Source organism: Pundamilia nyererei, unplaced genomic scaffold, assembly GCF_000239375.1.
Source record: "Pundamilia nyererei isolate P.nyererei 1_Seehausen unplaced genomic scaffold, PunNye1.0 scaffold00052, whole genome shotgun sequence".
NCBI classification, from domain to species: domain Eukaryota; kingdom Metazoa; phylum Chordata; class Actinopteri; order Cichliformes; family Cichlidae; genus Pundamilia; species Pundamilia nyererei.
Genome location: NW_005187453.1, coordinates 2212953 through 2231687, shown reverse-complemented (window position 1 = coordinate 2231687; position 18735 = coordinate 2212953). Strand labels below are relative to the sequence as shown.

The window sequence follows — 18735 nt, the reverse complement described above, 5'->3', positions numbered from 1 at the left end:
TTGACAAAAGCATCTGCTACTTTCAGTGCTGACACATTACACAAAGAAATGATCAAATGTAGCATTATCAAAGTAAAAAGACACGAAAGTACCAAGGCAAAGAGAAACATGTTCAGAGGTGAGCTGGAACATTTTCATTTACACGAACTTGCAAAAGTTTGGGCACCCCAGGTAAAAACACCTTTTACTTGTTAAAAGTAAAACATTATTCGCACCTTTTTAAAGGTAAATGAATGTTCAGAATGTTTGTTTTTTGTTTATTACACTTTAGAAATACTGATTCTTCAAATCCTATCAAAACAATGACCACATGCTTTTTACTCAGATAAAAAAAGTATTCTAATAAGGTGGTCTTTTAATCATTTGCGCATTCACACAAAGATATTTTGACCAATGGAGCCCAATTCTTGCAAACACACTTACACACACAGCTGCAGACAAAAACTTCCCTCAACACGATCGCCCACTCTGTGACAGCAGCCGGCCACAAATAGAACCCATTTGCATTTTCAAAGGAGGCTGAGGTTTTGTGTTGCTCCCAGAGTGAATAAATGCACGTGTGTAATAGAAACGGACGCACAAACGCAGAGTGACAGGTGTAGTTTTTGTGAGGGTATGAGAAAAAGAAGAGGGAAAAAAAAACTGAATGCACAAAATGACAATGATGCAGTGGGAAAGTACGACAGACACTAACAGGAGAAAGGAGGCTATGAATGACAATACCAGTGTGCTCGCCACCCCTGCCCCTCCCACGCTCTTCTATGAGCGCCATCATTATCTGTCATACAAACAGAACTGAGTCTCCTTCAAATGAGCACACAGGCTTGGATTAATTCCTCATTTCCGTCTGTCTTCAATGGGGTTCATTCATTTTTAATGACTCTCCAGTTGTTCCGAGCTGCCAGGTGTGGCACACAGCTGGGCAGATGGATGTGGAATGAGACACATGGGGAGCAAAGGATGTATGAGCATGCGTGCGTGCCTATGGCACTAAGGCATTACGGTGTTTAAAACTAGTCTTGTTAGAGGGTGGGGCAAACTTTACTGGTGAAAAGGAAGAAAAAATCAAAACGTCCTCAAAAAAAAATACGCTCAACTGCCCTGGCACATAATGGGAATAACCTAATCTACCTTCAAATAGCCTTTCTTTAACCATAATGAAATTTCAATATTTGTTGCTTCCTTCCCTTCTACTTTCACTAGTGGAGTCTGTGCAGGATCAAACTTCAGGGCTAATCTCAAGTATTCCAAGTGGAAATCCCTTTACCACTCAGACAGGAGCCAATGTCTTTCATTTTGTGTCAGTCGGGGCAAATCGCCTGGGAATTTCATCCCTACCAAGTCAGTTGCACTGGGATAATGGGGCCTCTTAGGACCATTGCCAGCCAAGCCTCCTGCATTTAGTGCCTGAGCTGCAGACACAGTCATCCAACTTCTGGGGATGAGAATGACTGACGTTGGTGGGGTGAAATAAATCATTTGGAGCATATTTTCCTTAATGTCATATCACGCCACATTAACTCAACATTAAGACAGTTCCAAGATAATGGACTCTGGTGTTTACACTGGGATTCTGATAGAGACGGATACAAAACAACAAGATAACTTCAATGGAGAAGAGCAAAGAATGGGCTTGAGAAGAGTGAGAAAGGAGGAAGACTCATTTCTAACTAATAAGCTGTTTCACGGTGTAAAGGTAGCCATGTCACTGAGGGCCAAGAGTGTAAATGTCAGCACTCTATGCCAATTAGGCACAAGGACTGAAGAAGTAGACCAAGAGGACAAAAGGTACTTCTCCTGCATCTTTTAGAACGTCTACGGGGAACAGAGCTAGACTGAGTGGAATGTGGAAAGGTGAAAGAGTCGGAAAACAAGAAGATGAGACAATCAGAGGAAATGTTACAACTAAAAAAAAAAACAACCCACAAACAGGCAGTAGTGAAGAACACACAGGCAATCATTCTCCAAACCAATGCCCATGTCCGGCATTATCCACTGGACAACTTTAACCTTGCCTTAAAACTCACCTTGGCTGATAGTATTCTTGTCACCACCATGCTAAGCGAGAAATTGAAGGGGAAAGCTATTTCTTAAACAAAAACAGCCAGCGCTTTAGTGAGACAAGGAAGCGCTAATGCCTAATGACTGCAACAACTGCCCAGTATTACCAGTGCGGTCCAACGTTACTGCAGTCTAACTTGTGCTATGCTGCACAACAAGGCCTAACAAATTTGTGGACAATTTTAGCGCAATTCAAAGATTTTCAAAATAAATGTCTCTCCCCTGCCAAACAAGCATAACATAAAGCTATTTGCCTTGATGAGTCCAAGTCTTCAACTTTGGAGTGGAGAAACCGACATCACCCACACCCAAACAATCTAATATTATCATTTGATATTCAAATGATAACAATAGCAGGCTACAGAGATACAGGTGTCTTCATAAATACAACTCAAATACAGAAACATTTATTTAATCATTTATGCAGTTATTCACAGAAGACGATGCTTAACTATTAAAAAAAAAAAAAAAAAGTATATCCATCCTTCTTTCTCCCACTTATCCAACTGGGCCAGAGCCCATCCCAGCTGTCATTCCCAGATTACTTTGGAAAATGCGTGATCTCATAGATTTTCCAATCGAGCAGCTACTACACCAATGTTTATAACATTCTCAGTGCTGCCGACAGCACATTCAGCTGTCAACTGAAAATAAAGTGGTGTGGAATGAAGCACTGCCTTAGTGGGTAAAGTTGCTTTAATAAAAGTTCACAAAATGTATTTTCAATATCCCATATATTGAAAGTGCAATATGTAGACAGTGGTGGCATCTACACAGTACTGTTTTTATTCCCCATAAATACTGTATTGGCCTCAAAAGTCCACTACTGGTCAGACTCTACCATAAACCGCTATTATGCAGCTGCAGGAAGGTTGCAGAGAGAGGAGAGTGTCACTGCTTTGTCTCAGCCATAACCCACTAAGAACAGTTTGCTCTCAGTGTCCTCGGGGGGAGTTTTGTTCTATTTGGGGTAAATTCCCTTCATTCTAAATTACCCGCTACAGCTCAGGAATCGTGTCTGACGATTGCAGAGGCATGGCTCTGGCTGACTTGTACAGTGTCACAGGGCTGCAGAGTACTGGGCTGCAAATGTGTGGATGCTCGTGCTGGGAGCATCTGCAGCTTCTGGGGTGAAATCATGACTCAGGAGCATGTCACACTTTGTGATGCTTGGCTTTGGTGTTGGGGGAAGTGTACAGTATTGGGCTTGGGGCCCTTTCTTCATGAACACTTGGTTTTTTTCTGGGTTTTGTGTGTTTTTATAACACCATTGTTTCTCTTTTTTCCCCTCCCATGCATTTTGGCCTTTCTTCCACACGCCAAAACAATTTTAGGTCACTGAAAACAGACCTTTTGGATAACTCCTTCCGGGGTTAAGATAATCAGAAACTCTGCAGCGTTGACATGTTGACAGGCTTCTGATTGGCCAACATGGCTTTAGGGTTTAGATTATATCGCCGCCTGTTGGTTTGGCAGGCTCTTGACAGCACTTCAATTTTGTTTACGGGTTCTCTTATGTGGGAGGGATCATTTAGTTTGTTTTCAGATCGCTGTTTTAAAAATCTTTTGTACGTGATCTCTGGGGCTTAGTTTTTAGGGGTTTGCATGTGTGTCCCAGACAAGATGGGCACTGTTTTTTTTATTAAGCACTGCACAGGGAGGCTTAGACAAACAGTCAGCATTTAATATTGTATGCCCATTAACATTACTAAAATATGCATGCATAAACAATAAATTGCTGAGGTAGGCTGGGGTGGAGAGATAGCACTACAAAAAAAAAAAGAGAGAGAGAGAAAGAGAGAGAAAGAAAAATTATTGCTCGTTATAGCGTACAATCCAAAATTCATGCAGGATATGAATAAGTCATTGCTAAACCGACTTGAATTGATTTCACAACAGACACAACAAACAAACCTGTATTTCACAGTGAAATTACCCGCAGCGCCACCAAAACAAACAGCCTCTCGACTCATGATTAGCTGCTACCACACGGGTAAATATACTGGGACAGCTGGGACAGGTTTCAGCCCATGTTCAGATTGTTCTGCTATTAATAAGAATGTCAAACACCAACTGCAACTTAAATCATCACACTTGCTGCCTGAATAAGAGAGCTACACTGCAACTTAATGTGCTTTTGTTTTATTAAAAAAAAAAAAAAAAAAAGCTTCTGAAGCAGACGGTCGAACTTGCCCTGCAGACGGACAGAGTGATGGACAGACTGAGTAGCTGGAGCTCTCCATGTCTTTTTTCCCTTTTTTTTTTTTTAAGCCAATAAAGCCAAAGTCATTCAACTTCTAAAAGTTCAGCGCCAGATAACACTGCACCTATCTCAAAGAGAAAGCCCCACAAAGCTTATAAATGACTCTTATCTAAACAAATCCTGTTCAAGAGGTGCAAATCAGTACTGTAACCTACATCTTTCAGATAATCTTCTAATGCAGCTTTTTAAATATCGTCCCCTCTTGTGCTCACACAGAAACAAAAGGAAGCTAAGCCTCTACTTTTAAAGTACAGACATCTAAAAAGTAGGAAATGCAAAATAAATAAATAATTAAATAAATAATAAAAGAGAAGAAGGGTACTAGCAGTTCCCGGTGTGCCTCACCCAGCCAGTGGCGCATAAGTGAATCACGGGTGGGGTGACCCTCCTCCCTTGTCATCATGCTACCAATCTTGAGGTCAAAGCATTTCTTGCTAGGCTTTTAGGCACGCTCCGAGCGCACACACTGCTTGACACAAGATTTTGAGGATGAGGACAGAAGTCAGGAGGAGGGAGAGAGGGAGGAAACCAAAACAATGAGCCGAGTGGGAGAAGATAAAGTGTCGAACACAAAAACACAGCCAACAGCAAATGAGCCTTTATGCTGAAAGATTTGGTAATTATACAGCTGTATCTCTGTAATTCTTTACAAAATCTGTACGAGCATGACTTTTTTTAAAGAATCTGTATCTAATTTTCAAAAATTATGTGCGGTTCTGGAAAACCAATGAAAATCAACAAACACTCCCATATAGGCCTCATCTCCACATACACTTTGAATAATTAATTGAATTCTCAAGCTTCCTTTGAAATTGTGTCATTATGCTACAATTGGTAATTAGTTTAACAACTGTAACATTTTTTTTAAAGACCTCGACATTCTGACTGTCATTGTCATGTCAATCAGTGGTAAACCACTCTGCCTTCTAAGTATTGTTCAAAAATAGTACGTCAAATAACTCTGACTATAACTGTGACTTCCAAGTACTTCAAAGGTCATATTCTGCCCACATGTTTTGCATGTACTGAATTTTTAGAGAAACAAGCCACAGTGATTAGCACTTTGGTAAATATGGCGGTTTCACCACAGGTTTGAACAATCTGGCTGAGGTGAACTGCGGAGAGGTTGGACAAGTAGGGAGAGCTGTATGCAAGAGCCATATTCATCATGCTGCTGTATACAGTATAAGAACAGTGAGTTAACTGCTCTCTGTGCTCCATCAACACTGTCCTTAACCCTACTTAAACTGCATAAGCACACAGATATATTAAAATGAACAAAGAGACACGCATACGCAAACATTTGAGACTTGATGCACGTATCATCAAAGCAGAAACACACAAACACATCCAAACACAATGAGTGTGAGTGAGTGGGCGTAACAGTGAGTCACTCTGTGGTATAGACGTATCTCCCCACTCGTGTTTACACTGGGTTTGTCCTACTGCACATGAAAGGAAATGGAGAAAGAAAGCCAAAAAAAGGAAAGAGAAAGGAGAGAGGAAAATAGAGAGAAGAAAAAGCTGACTCCAACTCCCAAGCTCAAAATAACACTGGGGAGGAAAGGAACCAAAATCAAACAAAGAAAGAAAAGAAGAAAAAAAAAAAAACAATTGAGGAACTCTGTATCCTATTTTTTTCTGCAAACAGACGCCATTGGTCAACTAATCTGTCAGTCTGAGCACAATTAGCATAGTCATCAGAGAGGACAGGGGGAGATGTGGCATTAGGACACTAAAGCGACCCACAGAAGATGGGAGGAGGAGAGGGACTTGGCAGGAACTGTCACAGTTCATCAGTGCACTGGTACATCGCATCTGGTCTCCATACTCCAATAAAGTACACACAACCTGACACACAAACATAAATGGCATTGTTGCAGAATACCAAGTTCAACAGGGCACACACACATCCAGACAGACAAAGATAATAATGACAACTGGCACGACACAATCCCGACAGACCTCTACAGAACACAACACTCATACGGTGTATGAACGACAAAAACAAGCACATCCCTGTGCAACATCACTTAAATGCCAAATGATTCAAACCGTATCACCTCTTAATAACTGTATTATTTCTAAGTTGTTGCAGATTTCCTGTTATGAGAAATCAAAAACAAACATTTCAGAAGACTACAGTGAAAATACAGGTCGCAAAGTAGTAAGTGAATGCAACTAAAGTGTATCTGTGAGCACTGAAGAAAAAGAGAAGAAAACTGATCATTTAAACACAATTTCCCATCATGCCATCTGCATAAACATGGTTATATACTAACCTTTGAATATTCTCACTTATCTAAAATGACCAGCAGAAAAATGCCTGCACAATCTAGCTCCAAAAGATTCTTTGCACTCAAAGGTGCAAATCTCTTTGGATGACATCAACAGTAAAATAAGAACATGAAAAGAAGCCGATAACAATTGGTAGCATGACTTTTATCATAGTCTGATCTGAACATGGAGAGCTTGGAGATGGGATCGTGATGACAAGAGGCTGCAGAAGTGCAAAAGGTGCTAGGGAAATTACATTTAAAAATGGTAGGATGAATGCCTGTGGATATAGTAAAAAACTGGGTGATGAGATGACTCTCGGTCTCCAGAAGCTTGGCTGAAGAGAAATATTCCAGCATAATAACGATCCAAAGCACACTGCCAAAATCACACAAGAGTTCCTAAGGAAGAAAAATGTGAAAACTCGGGCTGGGCCAAGCACGCTGCGTGACTTGAATCTAATAGTAAATCTCTTCAAAAAATTTTTAGTTTGGTAATATGGGATGACATCGTAAGTACTTAAGAAGAAAAACAACATCAAAGTAATGAAAAGCAAGCTAAATTTAAAGCATGTTCACTCACAATGAATTGTTCTGCCAGGTAAATATAGGCCATGGTCACGATTTGAGAACGACTGTAATAAATCTAAAGAACCTATAAGCAAATATCCTACTCGTCGGTTTAGATACAATATCATGTCAACATTATATAGTAATGAATAATGTGACATTTAAGTTACAATGTATGAGTGTAACTGCTGAGTTTGTTTCCTTGAAGCTTGCAGACTGCAGTGCTAACACAGCCATATATATCACTTCTTATTATAATCAGTTTGCAGACACTCTGACGCCAATTTCCAAGATGTTTCCTGACATAGGCTAATGCAGCTTAACCAAGCATGTCTGTTTGTGTGTGTGTTTTGAAGCTGCACCTCAAACTGTGGCAATGTCTTTATGACTGCCTGCTGCACTGTAAGCAAGAAGACAGTTCACTGGTGATGTTAGCCAACATGATGTCAGTGTGCGTGGACCTGATTGAGACATACCTGCCCTGACGTCTCCCTTTACAAATCTAAAGCTGAGAATCACCTCCACAGGTAAGAAGTTGACAAAATTAGGCTTTTTCAGTGTGGATCCATCCTCCTGGCAACTTTTAGCTATGAGCTTGAGAATACAGATGAGCACCGGTATTCTGAGGTGTCAAACAATATTTTTGGGGCTTTCTAAATCATTCAAGCAACAGTAATGAATGTAAAATTACAATGTCCAGAATGGCTTCTAATAACTGAAGGGGAACTGCTACATCTGCGTCTGTAAAGGTGTGTGGACAGGGCATGAAATTAAGTTCTCCTGCTCACTTAAGATAACAGCTTACTTGCCTAATTTAGTGGTCAGACACAGGGGCCAGTTTGCAAATGAGACAGGACATAAAATTCCCTATTGCATGCACAGGCATTTTTTTTCCCTTACTTGCTATATTCTACCTTAAAGTCAAAGGGCTCATCAAAGTCTCTGCAAACCTATCAAAACTCTGTATTGCTGCCATAGCGACAACATTCAAAGCTAAGTCAACAGCATTAGAGACATGCAGGCAGCTCTTTAGCTCACAGACAGAAATAACAACCTAACAAATGACACCAGCAGCAGCACCGCAAACTACCCTCATTTAAAACTAAAACATAGCAGCAGTTTACATGCAACAACATCAAAACTGAGAATATGGTCCGACTTTTCCACATAGACGGCTTCGTGTGTGACAAAACAACTCTGACATATACAATTCAATTTAAAAAAAATCTCCATGTTTTTAACATGGAAAGGAATTTTTAGGTAGTTCTTACTTTATTGTTTAGATTAGGAAGACTAAGTTTAAGTGTAATTATTGTGTTATTATATAATCCTTCTATAAACAACAGGAGACAATAATCTAATGGGTAATAACAAGTACTCTGAGCTAGTACATTATACTCAGTCAAATTTTATCCAGCCTGCTACTAATTTCACTCTAGTAGCTCAGTGAGGCAAGACCCAAACCAAACAAATTTTGATGAATATGGGTATTTGCACAATAATCTGACACACGACCACACAATTAAACATGCATGAAGTGCGATAAAAGCAATACAGCACTGTGCCGATGTAACACCAATACAATGCACACAAACGTTCACATCTGGGCTCACTCTCCCAGGCTCCCTGTAACATACGACAGTGTAATGAAGCACAAAACACATACTGTTGAAGCATCTGGTGCAGGCAAAAAAAGAGAGGAAAAAAAGAGGGACAGACAAGAGTAAAGAGAGACACTGAGAAAAGTTAGGAGCAAATGCTGTGTAATGCAGGAAACGAGAGAAGAGGAGAGAGACAAAATGGAGAAGCTTTTGCCCACAAGCTTGTTACAACCACAGATAACTAAGGAGAATAAATACACACGAAGGGCAACGGCACAGGTCAACAATCTGACCACACTGAGCACACCCGGAGGGAAAGGACAGCAGAAAGTGACTGTGGAGAAGAGAGCAGAAGGAAGACGGGAGGGAGGGAAGACACAAAGTACTAGTGTCTTAATGATGGGAGGCACCAACAATGCCAGGGGTGGGGAGAGAGAGCGAGTTGCGAGAATAGGACGAGGACAGAGAATAAAAACCAAACTTAGAAGACAATAAAAAGGGAAAAGACAGGAAAGCGCACGCCATAAAACAGACAGAATGCACAAAGAGGGAGTCAATAAAAACCAAAACAACCAAAACAGAAGAAAAACGAAAGAAGGGTTATTGCAGATAGTCTGTAAGCTGACTTTTACAACCGCTGCCTAGACAAAAGCGCCACACCCCCTTTGCCTCGTACCTTTAGAGGAGGAAAATGTAATACAAGCTTATATAAAAGGATATGACACGAAACGGTGTGCTGACTGAAAGCACGATGGTCAAACCTGTGATAAGTAAGCGCAGTCAAATAAAATGCTTTGATTGGTTCTTTCTCAAAAATAAATGCACGTCAGTCACCTGGAAATATAAGCAATGCATGTTTTTGTTGCACAGTAATGCAAAAGATTTCATCTCCAACACTAATTTCCCTGATGAGTGCTCAGGAGGTAAGGAATGAGAGACATCGAGCACAACAGACTCCAGGTCATTGCAGTCTTTGTTTTGTTTCGTCTTTTAAGGACACCATATATTGTATCAATTAGTATTTTTCCCAGGTGTCCCCAAGTATACGTGTGTAAGCATGTACTTGTGTGTTTTCAGTCTTGAAGTGATTCTGAGGAAAGCGAGTGTGGAAGGGGAAAAAGAAAAAAGAAAAAAAAAAATCGATCTGCCTCACTCTCTGCAGTGCTGCAACCACTGGGTGTGTACTACTGTTTCACTGTATCTGCTTATGCCCCAACTGCAGGGGCGCCACCAAGTGGTCAGACTTAAATCCACAGTCTTTTGGAAAGAATTTAGACTGACGTGCAAGGAAAGAAGAGAGGCCACGAGAACACAAAGGGGCGGACAGATATTTATAGTTGTGCAGCTTTTAAGTAACTAAGCTTAGGTGGAAAATACCTTGACACCAGATGCTGGCTGACCACAAAGCTCTCACTCATCCAACTACATTCACTCACTCCTTCAATTTCAAGTAGCTCCTCATTGCAAGCAAAGCTGTGCAAACATTTAAAAGCAGATAGATTTTTTTTTTTTTTTTGTACCTCTCCCTCATTCCTTGGGGGCCGAATGCTGGACAGGTGGATGGTCTTGTATTCGCCAGAGTTGAGCTTGACCACCATGGCGTCAGCATTGACCACCTGCATCACCTACAAGGAATAGAAGAACAGAGGAGCGGGAACAATTAAAATAAAAAACAGCTACCCAAAATAATAAGCTTCGGGAATGTGATTAGGTGAGCATACAGCACAAAAATAAGAACATGAAACTCAATTAGAAATCAATTTAAGGGTCCAAAAACTTAAAACCTTGGGGTAATTACAAACCTATGTGCAGGGCAGTGGGGGTGCTGGAGTAAGAAAAAGAATGGCATTGCATTTTGTTGAGTGAGTAAGCAGATAGACTGACAGAAAGATGGGAAGTGAAGGAGCAGGTAAAGGATAAATGGAGAGGAAGAGATCTGTTCAAAGGCAGAGAGAGAGTGACAGAGCACACTGTGTGCTGTCATGAGCAGGAGGCAACAAGAGGGAGGTAAGAAAGAGCGATCCTTGAGTGAATGAGTAAGTTAGCAAGCTAAGGCATCCCAGTAGGCCAGCTAGGTTTGGAGGACAGGGCGAGGACGTTCTGCAATCTGGGGGATTGACAGCAGGCAAGGAGGGAGGGTAGAGGAGGGAGACAAGAGTGCGTGAGGAAAAAAAAGCTCTAAACCACAAACATCGTGTTTAAGATAGACTGGCAGAGCATTACGCAGTTGTCTACTCGACTACTGGCTGGCAGCATTTTGTTCTGCAGACCTTTAGAAGTGTAACTAAATACACAGACTAATTTATGTCTGGCATTTAAATGTTATTTCTCTCTGTTCCAATGGGAGTTTAGGGAAGTACAGTTCAGAAGTATGTGTGGATGTTCGAAAGTGATAGCTTAGAACTACACCATTTCTTCCCAATGACAGAACATCACAAAAGCACTCAGAACTTCAGAGGGAAATCTGAAATCTACTGACATAGATGATAAATTATGAATCTCAGAGAAATGTGTACTCATGTCAAGTCGTTAAAAATGAAGGGTGAAGCAAATATTTCTAACGCAGCACAGTCTATATATGTGGCGTCCAATGTGCTCACTTTAGTTGGAAGACAGATTGAGGGTATAATGTGATTTAGACGGAGAAGGCATCCAAACCCAGAGCCTTTAAGTAGGCCACTTGCAACAGACTGAGAAATCAATCGCCCTACACATGTAGCCACCCACACATGCATTAAATGGCCTCATCATCACTCAAAGTGGAGTTCATATGTAGGCCGGGCACAAAAGTCCTCAAAATGAGAGATGCAGGTCTGAGCGATGTATCAACCACAATTTGGACTGCGTGGGTGTTTGTGTGGCTGCAGCTGTGGTAGAAAAACAAACCAACCAAAAACTGAGAAAAAGTTGAAACTTTATGTCGATACTGCAGACACAAATCCAGGTATATTAGGCTCATTGGGAGATTCATTATTCCATGAAAACAAATCAGACTGCCGTTGCATTTTGCCACCAGAGAACAGAAATTAGACCAGCCCACATGCTAAATAGGCTGCCTGCAAAAGCAGCCAAAATACATCATACACTAATCACTGAGCTGAGTGGGAGAGATACAGAGACTTAGGGAGCAGGAGGGAGAGAGACGGAGAAGGGGAGAGGTGTAATGAGTAAGTGCGAGGGGACGCGTGCGTGCACATAGACGCGCGCACACATACCAGCCTACATGCATTCACACTGTAACAAGGTCATTTTGTGGCCTGCCCAAGTAAATAAAGTGCAAGAGAGAGAACGTGGCGGGAGCAGAATAAAAATGGCTCAGCATTTACTGGCTAATTATCAGCTGGAGGAGGTGAGAGGAGCGAGGCGAAGGAGGACAGATCAACACACACCAAGATAGACGAACAGAAAGCTGGAGCGAGCCAGAGAGAGAGAGTGTAATCTCACAGCAAATATCACAGGAACAGAGACAGAGGAAAAGATGGAGAATAGATCGAAAAATAGAGCAAAAACTCTTTGGAAAGTTAGCTGCCACGAGGGTTGAGCGAGCAGGCAGAAGAGACAAACAGGCTGGCAGCATGACTCACTGGTCTATTCTGCTACTCGAACGGTGGGGATCTACTGCCACCCTCTGCCTAGTAATGACATGACATCTGCAGTGGTCAAGATCAGTCATAGCGCAAGGAGAATCTTGGCTACTATCGGGGAAAGTGCTGGTTGACTCTCACGTTTATTCAGTTGGTTTTAACCACATGGCCACATGTGGGCTTAGCCAGGACTTGGTCATTACTTGCCTCACATCACCAATGCACTGTGTTCCATGGACACCAGTGGATTTGATCCAAATGCCATGGTTTAACATACAGGTTTAAATGCCATCAAAGCTGCATATAGGGATAACAAGCATATCACATAGATATGACAAGCACTTAATTTGCACAATGCTGTTAAACAAAAACACTAAACAGCAGGGGTAGGGAACTCCAGGCCTCGAGGGCCGGTGTCCTTAGATGTGTCCTTCATCCAAAACAGCTGATTTAAGTGGCTAAACGACCTCCTCAACATGTCCTGAAGTTCTCCAGAGGCCTGATAACGAACTAATCATGTGATTCAGGTGTGTTGACCCAGGGTGAGATCTAAAACCTGCAGGACACCGGCTCTCGAGGCCTGGAGTTCCTAACCCCTGCTTTAGAGGGACTCTAGCCCAGGGGTGTGCAATCTCAGTCCACGAGGGCCGGTGTCCCTGCAGGTTTTAGATCTCACCCTGGGTCAACACACCTGAATCACATGATTAGTTCGTTACCAGGCCTCTGGAGAACTTCAGGACATGTTGAGGAGCTAATTTAGCCATTTAAATCAGCTGTGTTGGTTCGAGGACACATCTAAAACCTGTAGAGACACCGGCCCTCGTGGACTGAGATTGCCCACCCCTGCTCTAGCAGGGATGTTTTTTCGTTTTCTTACTTTACTGCTGCTCAACTTTAGAGTTTAACCTGCAAGCCTTTCTCTCCAAATGTGTCATTTTGTTTTGTTATTTTAAGAAGCTGTCAGATATTAAGCCCAGTTTGTCTGACTTGGTTTAAAGGCAGTGCACATGTCACCTTTCTGTCTTACACACAGTATTAAGCCATACTTACTAATTGTATTTTGCACCTATGCCTCATTACATTTAACAGCACACCCATAAGCCTTTTTACTCCCAACACCGATCAGAAAATCTTTATGCAACTACTAAAACTCCCAGCTGGAGAGCAGTAAATCCAGATACCTTATACATATGATTCTTATGGATTTGGATGAGCTCATCACCAGCAGTCTTCCTGACAAGCCGCTGATGAGCTTGGCAAAGGGCTTTACAGTACGTCACCCTTTGTCTATCACCTTGCAAGTCAGTGGTTACCTGGGGGAGAAAGGGGGTACTATTGGGACATGGCCTACATTCCTATTCTTTAGTCCCAGCAGAGGAGGGGGAGAAAGAGTCGAGACAGTCAAAAAGGAAGATGCGTCAGCAGGATTGACTTGTGGGGATTGGACCCGCTGCGTCTCTCCACTCTATCCATCACTCAGGTAATAAGAAGTGAAAAGCAGAGTGGATGAGGAGAGGGGAGGAGTGTATGATGATGGGATTGATGGATAAAAGTGTCCTTGTGAGAGTGGCTGCACTGCAGCATTAGGTGCCGACAAAAGTAACAGGGACGAGTGCAGAAGGGGAGTGACGGGCCTGCGTAACTTTAGCCTGCCCGGTATGTACTTAGCGTTAAAACAGTTCAACTAGCTGCAGGGTCAACAAGACACTTTCCATCAAATCAATTTTTAAGGGAACATTTTTAGACCTGCGTGGTCCTCCTGCCATCTCAGAGGCTTATCACTCACTGGAATTACTTTGCAAGCTATAACAGACAGCATTTAAGTTATAGAAAGAAGTTGCACTTTAAAGGAGATCACCCAGACGAGTCACCACATCCACAAAGTACGATATCTAAACTAATGCCCAAATAAACTGGCTAACATAGCAGCAGCTGACACTGAGCAAGCTTAAGCTGCAAGGTAAGTAAAGGACAAAGAAACATCCTGAGAAAAAATTCAAAAGTGCATCAAAGTTTAACTGGGGGCATGAGCAGTGCACTGCAGAAGGCCAAAATAAATAAATAAATCAAAAGAAAAAAAGACTGACTACTCATTTCCTTTTCATCCTATACACATCCACACAAACCTACACTTTCAGTGTCTTCTTTAACCCTCTACCTCTCACTTTTTTATATTCTTTGTGCCTGCTTTTCATACACTCCCCTGAGCTCACCACCAAATGTTCCCTCACTTGCACACTGCCCACATTCAACCCTCTTTTACTGAGGGGGTTCACAGAGATCTAAACGCAGCTCGCACCGATAATATTAATGTTTTATCCTCTCTCGATCCTCTTCCCTCTGACTCGGGAAAAAAATATACATGCTCATAGTTTTCTTTTGGTGCCTTCTATATGCTTGTGCAGTTTATCAAATTCATTCTGTAAGCAGATTGCCAAAGCAACACCTTTTATGTAACCCTTAGGCCGGCTATGAATTTTTCAGGGTCTTAAAAGTTTGGGGTCTGGAGGGAGCAAATGCAGACAAAAGAAACTTCCAAAAGGCTCAACTTTTTTCTTTTTATTAAGCGTTTCCAGAGAGAAAAATATATATATTTACTAAGGGGAAGGTATGGGGGCAACTAGCCAAAATGCTCAGAAGGGGCCACATTTAAAGCTGACGTTTTAAGGCTAGAGTTGCTTTACTGCATTAAAGTGCCCTGTAATGTGTTATCTCATTGTGACAACAAGGTTAAGCTATATTACCAAATGTATCAAGGAGTCAATCTTATTTGGTTTGAACCGGTATGTGCTGACATTTAGGATGGACTGCACCCCCACTGTACTTGATATTATGGATGTTTCTTTTCTCCCGAGGGCCGGGCCAATAACCTCCAAAGCTAATATCTCTAGTTGTTGGCTTTTGGGGTCGTTCTGTGCCGCTGCTACAGCACACGCCAGCAATTTGGCACTAATTTGCCTGGGGATTGCTTCAAGGTTGCTGTTAAGCATTCCTTGTACCTTTACTGAGGGGATCTTTTCTCCCTATATATTCATTGGGGTGTGTAAACGTGAAAGCAAGAAGTGTCAGGAAGAGATAATTCATTACAAGCATCAGAGTGCTCGTGCTTTTGCTGCGATACCGAGAGAAAATTGGAAATGCAGCAGAAGGCATCAACTTGTGAATCCAAGTGAAGCTGCCTTTCTCGCTTCCTTTTACAACCAAATTCAAGTCTTACACATACTTAACAATGCCTTCATGTCATGCACAAAGATTTACACTCTACACATGCTCTCTCTCCCCCCGATGAAGCAAAATGATCCTCATAACAAGCCCCTTCTTAATAAGACTACAAATTACCACTTTAAGTCCTCACCTTAGCTACAAATTGCCTGTCCTTCTGATCCAAGTTGGCTGTTGGCGCCACATAGTCTTTCCAGATCCGAACCTTGCGCTCTTTGGCAGATCTGGAAAGACAACGACAAATAAAATTTAAAATAAAAATATAAAATACTCATCATTAGTCAGATATCAGGAGATATGATTTAATCAAGTGACTAGAAATATCCAGTTGGCTGGAAAACACTAAAAACAGGTGATTAAATCGAATTTGGCTTGTGTCAAAATGTATTTTCTGTTGCGTACCGTTCAGCAGCTCTGAGTTTTTCAGCTCCCTGGGTGTAAACAGCCATGGACCAGTCCACACAGCGTGCAAACCCTTCTTTCAGCAGGAGTTCTGTGATGTTACCATTCTGAGACAAAATCAAATGAGCACGGTAAAAAAAAAAAACCAAAAGGAATAAAACGAAAAGCCAAGAATTAACAATGTCACCACTAGGTACTGATTCCGGTGTTTTACCGGGTGAAGGATGGTGCCCAGTATGATCTGGTTGGGGCAGCTCTCCAGGATGATTTGAACGTCTCGCTGAAGAAGACGGGATTCAGTGAAGAATCTGGCCTCTGCTGCGAATGGCTCTGGCGTTTCTGTACCATCTCCTTCCCTCTTGAATGTGGGACACTGAGAGGAAGAGAAACGGAAAAAGAAATATAGATTACCCATGCACTAATCAGTGTATGTTTTCCAAGTATTTGTGCATTAAAATGTATAACTGATTAAATACACTTTGCAAGAAACTCTTTTCACTGTGCCTGCCGTCTTCTTAACTGTTGTCACCTTGATGTGCATGTTATCTCTAATCATGTCTGAAGCGTGGCAAAATACCAGACAAATATAAGCGCCATGGGCGACAAGCAGACAAGTCTTTGAACAATGAGGCGAAGAACACCTTGAAATGAATGAAATGTCTTCAAGTGGGGGATGAAAAACATTATTTATCTTAAGTGATCCATTGGCAAAGCTGGACTTGATGAAAGAGACTGATGGGCAAATGTGCAAGAACACCACTGCTAGAATAAACAGACTAAAGGAAGTGACAGAAAGAGACATTACTTATGTAAAAAAAAAAAAAAAGAAAGAAATAAAAAAGAGTGGGGGGTTTTGGAAGGAACCGTCAAAAACCACCAAAAAAAATAGCTGGGTGGCTTTTATTTAACTACATGTTGTTACTTCAATCTCCTTGCAGAAACTGCAGAGACTTAATTGTTTAAAGCAAATAAAACCACACTATGTAACATGTAATTGTATGTGCAGCAAATAAGTGGTGGTTACCTTAATACCAGACAGCATAACAGTGACCAGATAGTAGTCTGGGAGCAGCAAGGCACGAACAACGCTTCCATCCCGCACGTGTTCGATGATGGCTAAAGGGAGAAGAGACAACATAATGTAAAATCAAAGATTGTGTGTCAAATTATGATGTGCTTAAATACCTCAAGTTCTTAAAGTTAAATGTAACTGTTGTAAACTACACAAAACTAAATCACGCAACTGCTGGCTTAGGAAAATGTAGAGTTTAAAAGATGGAAATCTAGGAGTGAATTATTAGTGATCCAGGGTGCAATCCAATTGCTTTTAGAAAGCTCAATGAGTGATTGTTATTGAACTCAAAACAGGAACCAGGCACACACAACCCAATGATTTAATGAACAGTGTGACTGAAAAGAGTTGTCCTCTGAGAGGAGAAAGTCACAGACTGAACTCCACATCAAAGTCACATTTCATCCAAAACCCACTACTCTAGATTTAAAGGAAGAACACTTCCTTCTTTTTGACATCAAAAGGCTGTGATCAGTTTGAACTGAACTGGAATACTTTTCACACCCTTAAAAGTAACATCGTGTTCATAAACTGCTGCTTCGAATGATTTTGCAAAAAATATAATTAACATGATATGACAACTTTGTGAAATCTTGGAGTCAAGTTTGACCAGCATATGTTCCCTGACACACACATTTAACAAATCACTAGAAATACCTTCTTTCATCTGTGCAATGCTGTCAAAATTAGGAACATCCTGTTTCGGAGGGACGCTGAAAAGCTACTCTATCATTACTTATTTTCACTGCTGTAATTCCCAGTCATCTGGTTGTCCTAAAAATCTTTAGTTGACTCAACATGCTGTACAAAAAGTACTAACGGGAAAAAGGAGATCACATTTTTCCCATATTACCATCTCTTCTAATGTTAAATTGAGAACTGAATTTAAGAGCTTTTCTCATCACAAACCTATCCTTTGGAAACAGCTTCTCATGTGAGCTCAGGAGACAGACGCACTAACCTTAAAACTTTTTTCTTTTATAAACCTTGAAGTTAGGGGCTAGGTCAGGTGACTCTGAACAATCTTGAATTTAGAAAGCGCTGTAAGTTCAGGCTGCAGAGGGACGTCTCATTCACCTCTCCTTCACGCCATAGTGTGGTAATAGAGCAATTAATTCGCTTTTTTTTTTAAATTATGTGTTCTGTATTATTTACCTTTTCTCTAAGTTGTGTATGAATGAACTAAACCCTTTAAAAGACACTTTTGTTAGGCGCCCATTTAGCTCAGAGAGCAGCGGCCCAGGTTTGAGTCCCGCCCGTGGCCCTTTGCAGCATGTCTTGCACCCCTCTTTCCTCATCTTCCTGTCTATCTTCACTGTTTCACTATCCAACAAAGGCAAAAATGCCAACAATTTATCTTATAAAACACACTTTTGTTTAATAAATGTATGATAAGCTAATGAAGAGTCATGTAAATAATCAAGAATACAAAACTGCTTGAAATAATAACGATGATAATAATAATAATACTAAGGTTATAATTAACCAGCTTTAATCCACTGTCTCTCGCAGTCTGTTTTTTAATCCTCTTTATTTCGAGTATTTGCAAAAAATGAGAGCCTGTTCTGTCTGTCTGCTCTTCCTTGTTAAGAGTTCTTCTTCTCCACTGTCACCACATGTCACTTCATGGGGGACTGTCTGATGATTGGTGTTTTTACCTTATAATTTAAACTAGGGGTGGGGG

The 18735-nt window shown here is 41.3% G+C and overlaps 1 protein-coding gene across 1 annotated transcript in view; it reads right to left on the bottom strand.

Moving 5' to 3' along the window:
* snd1 (staphylococcal nuclease and tudor domain containing 1) overlaps positions 1-18735 on the bottom strand; it is a 176916-nt gene that overhangs the window by 146432 nt on the left and 11749 nt on the right. The window contains exons 6-10 of the mRNA XM_013910931.1: positions 17004-17095; positions 16194-16352; positions 15980-16086; positions 15711-15801; positions 10292-10396 (exon numbers count right to left, since the gene is read on the bottom strand). Coding sequence (XP_013766385.1) covers positions 10292-10396; positions 15711-15801; positions 15980-16086; positions 16194-16352; positions 17004-17095 — 554 coding nt within the window. The remainder of the gene's footprint in view (positions 1-10291; positions 10397-15710; positions 15802-15979; positions 16087-16193; positions 16353-17003; positions 17096-18735) is intronic.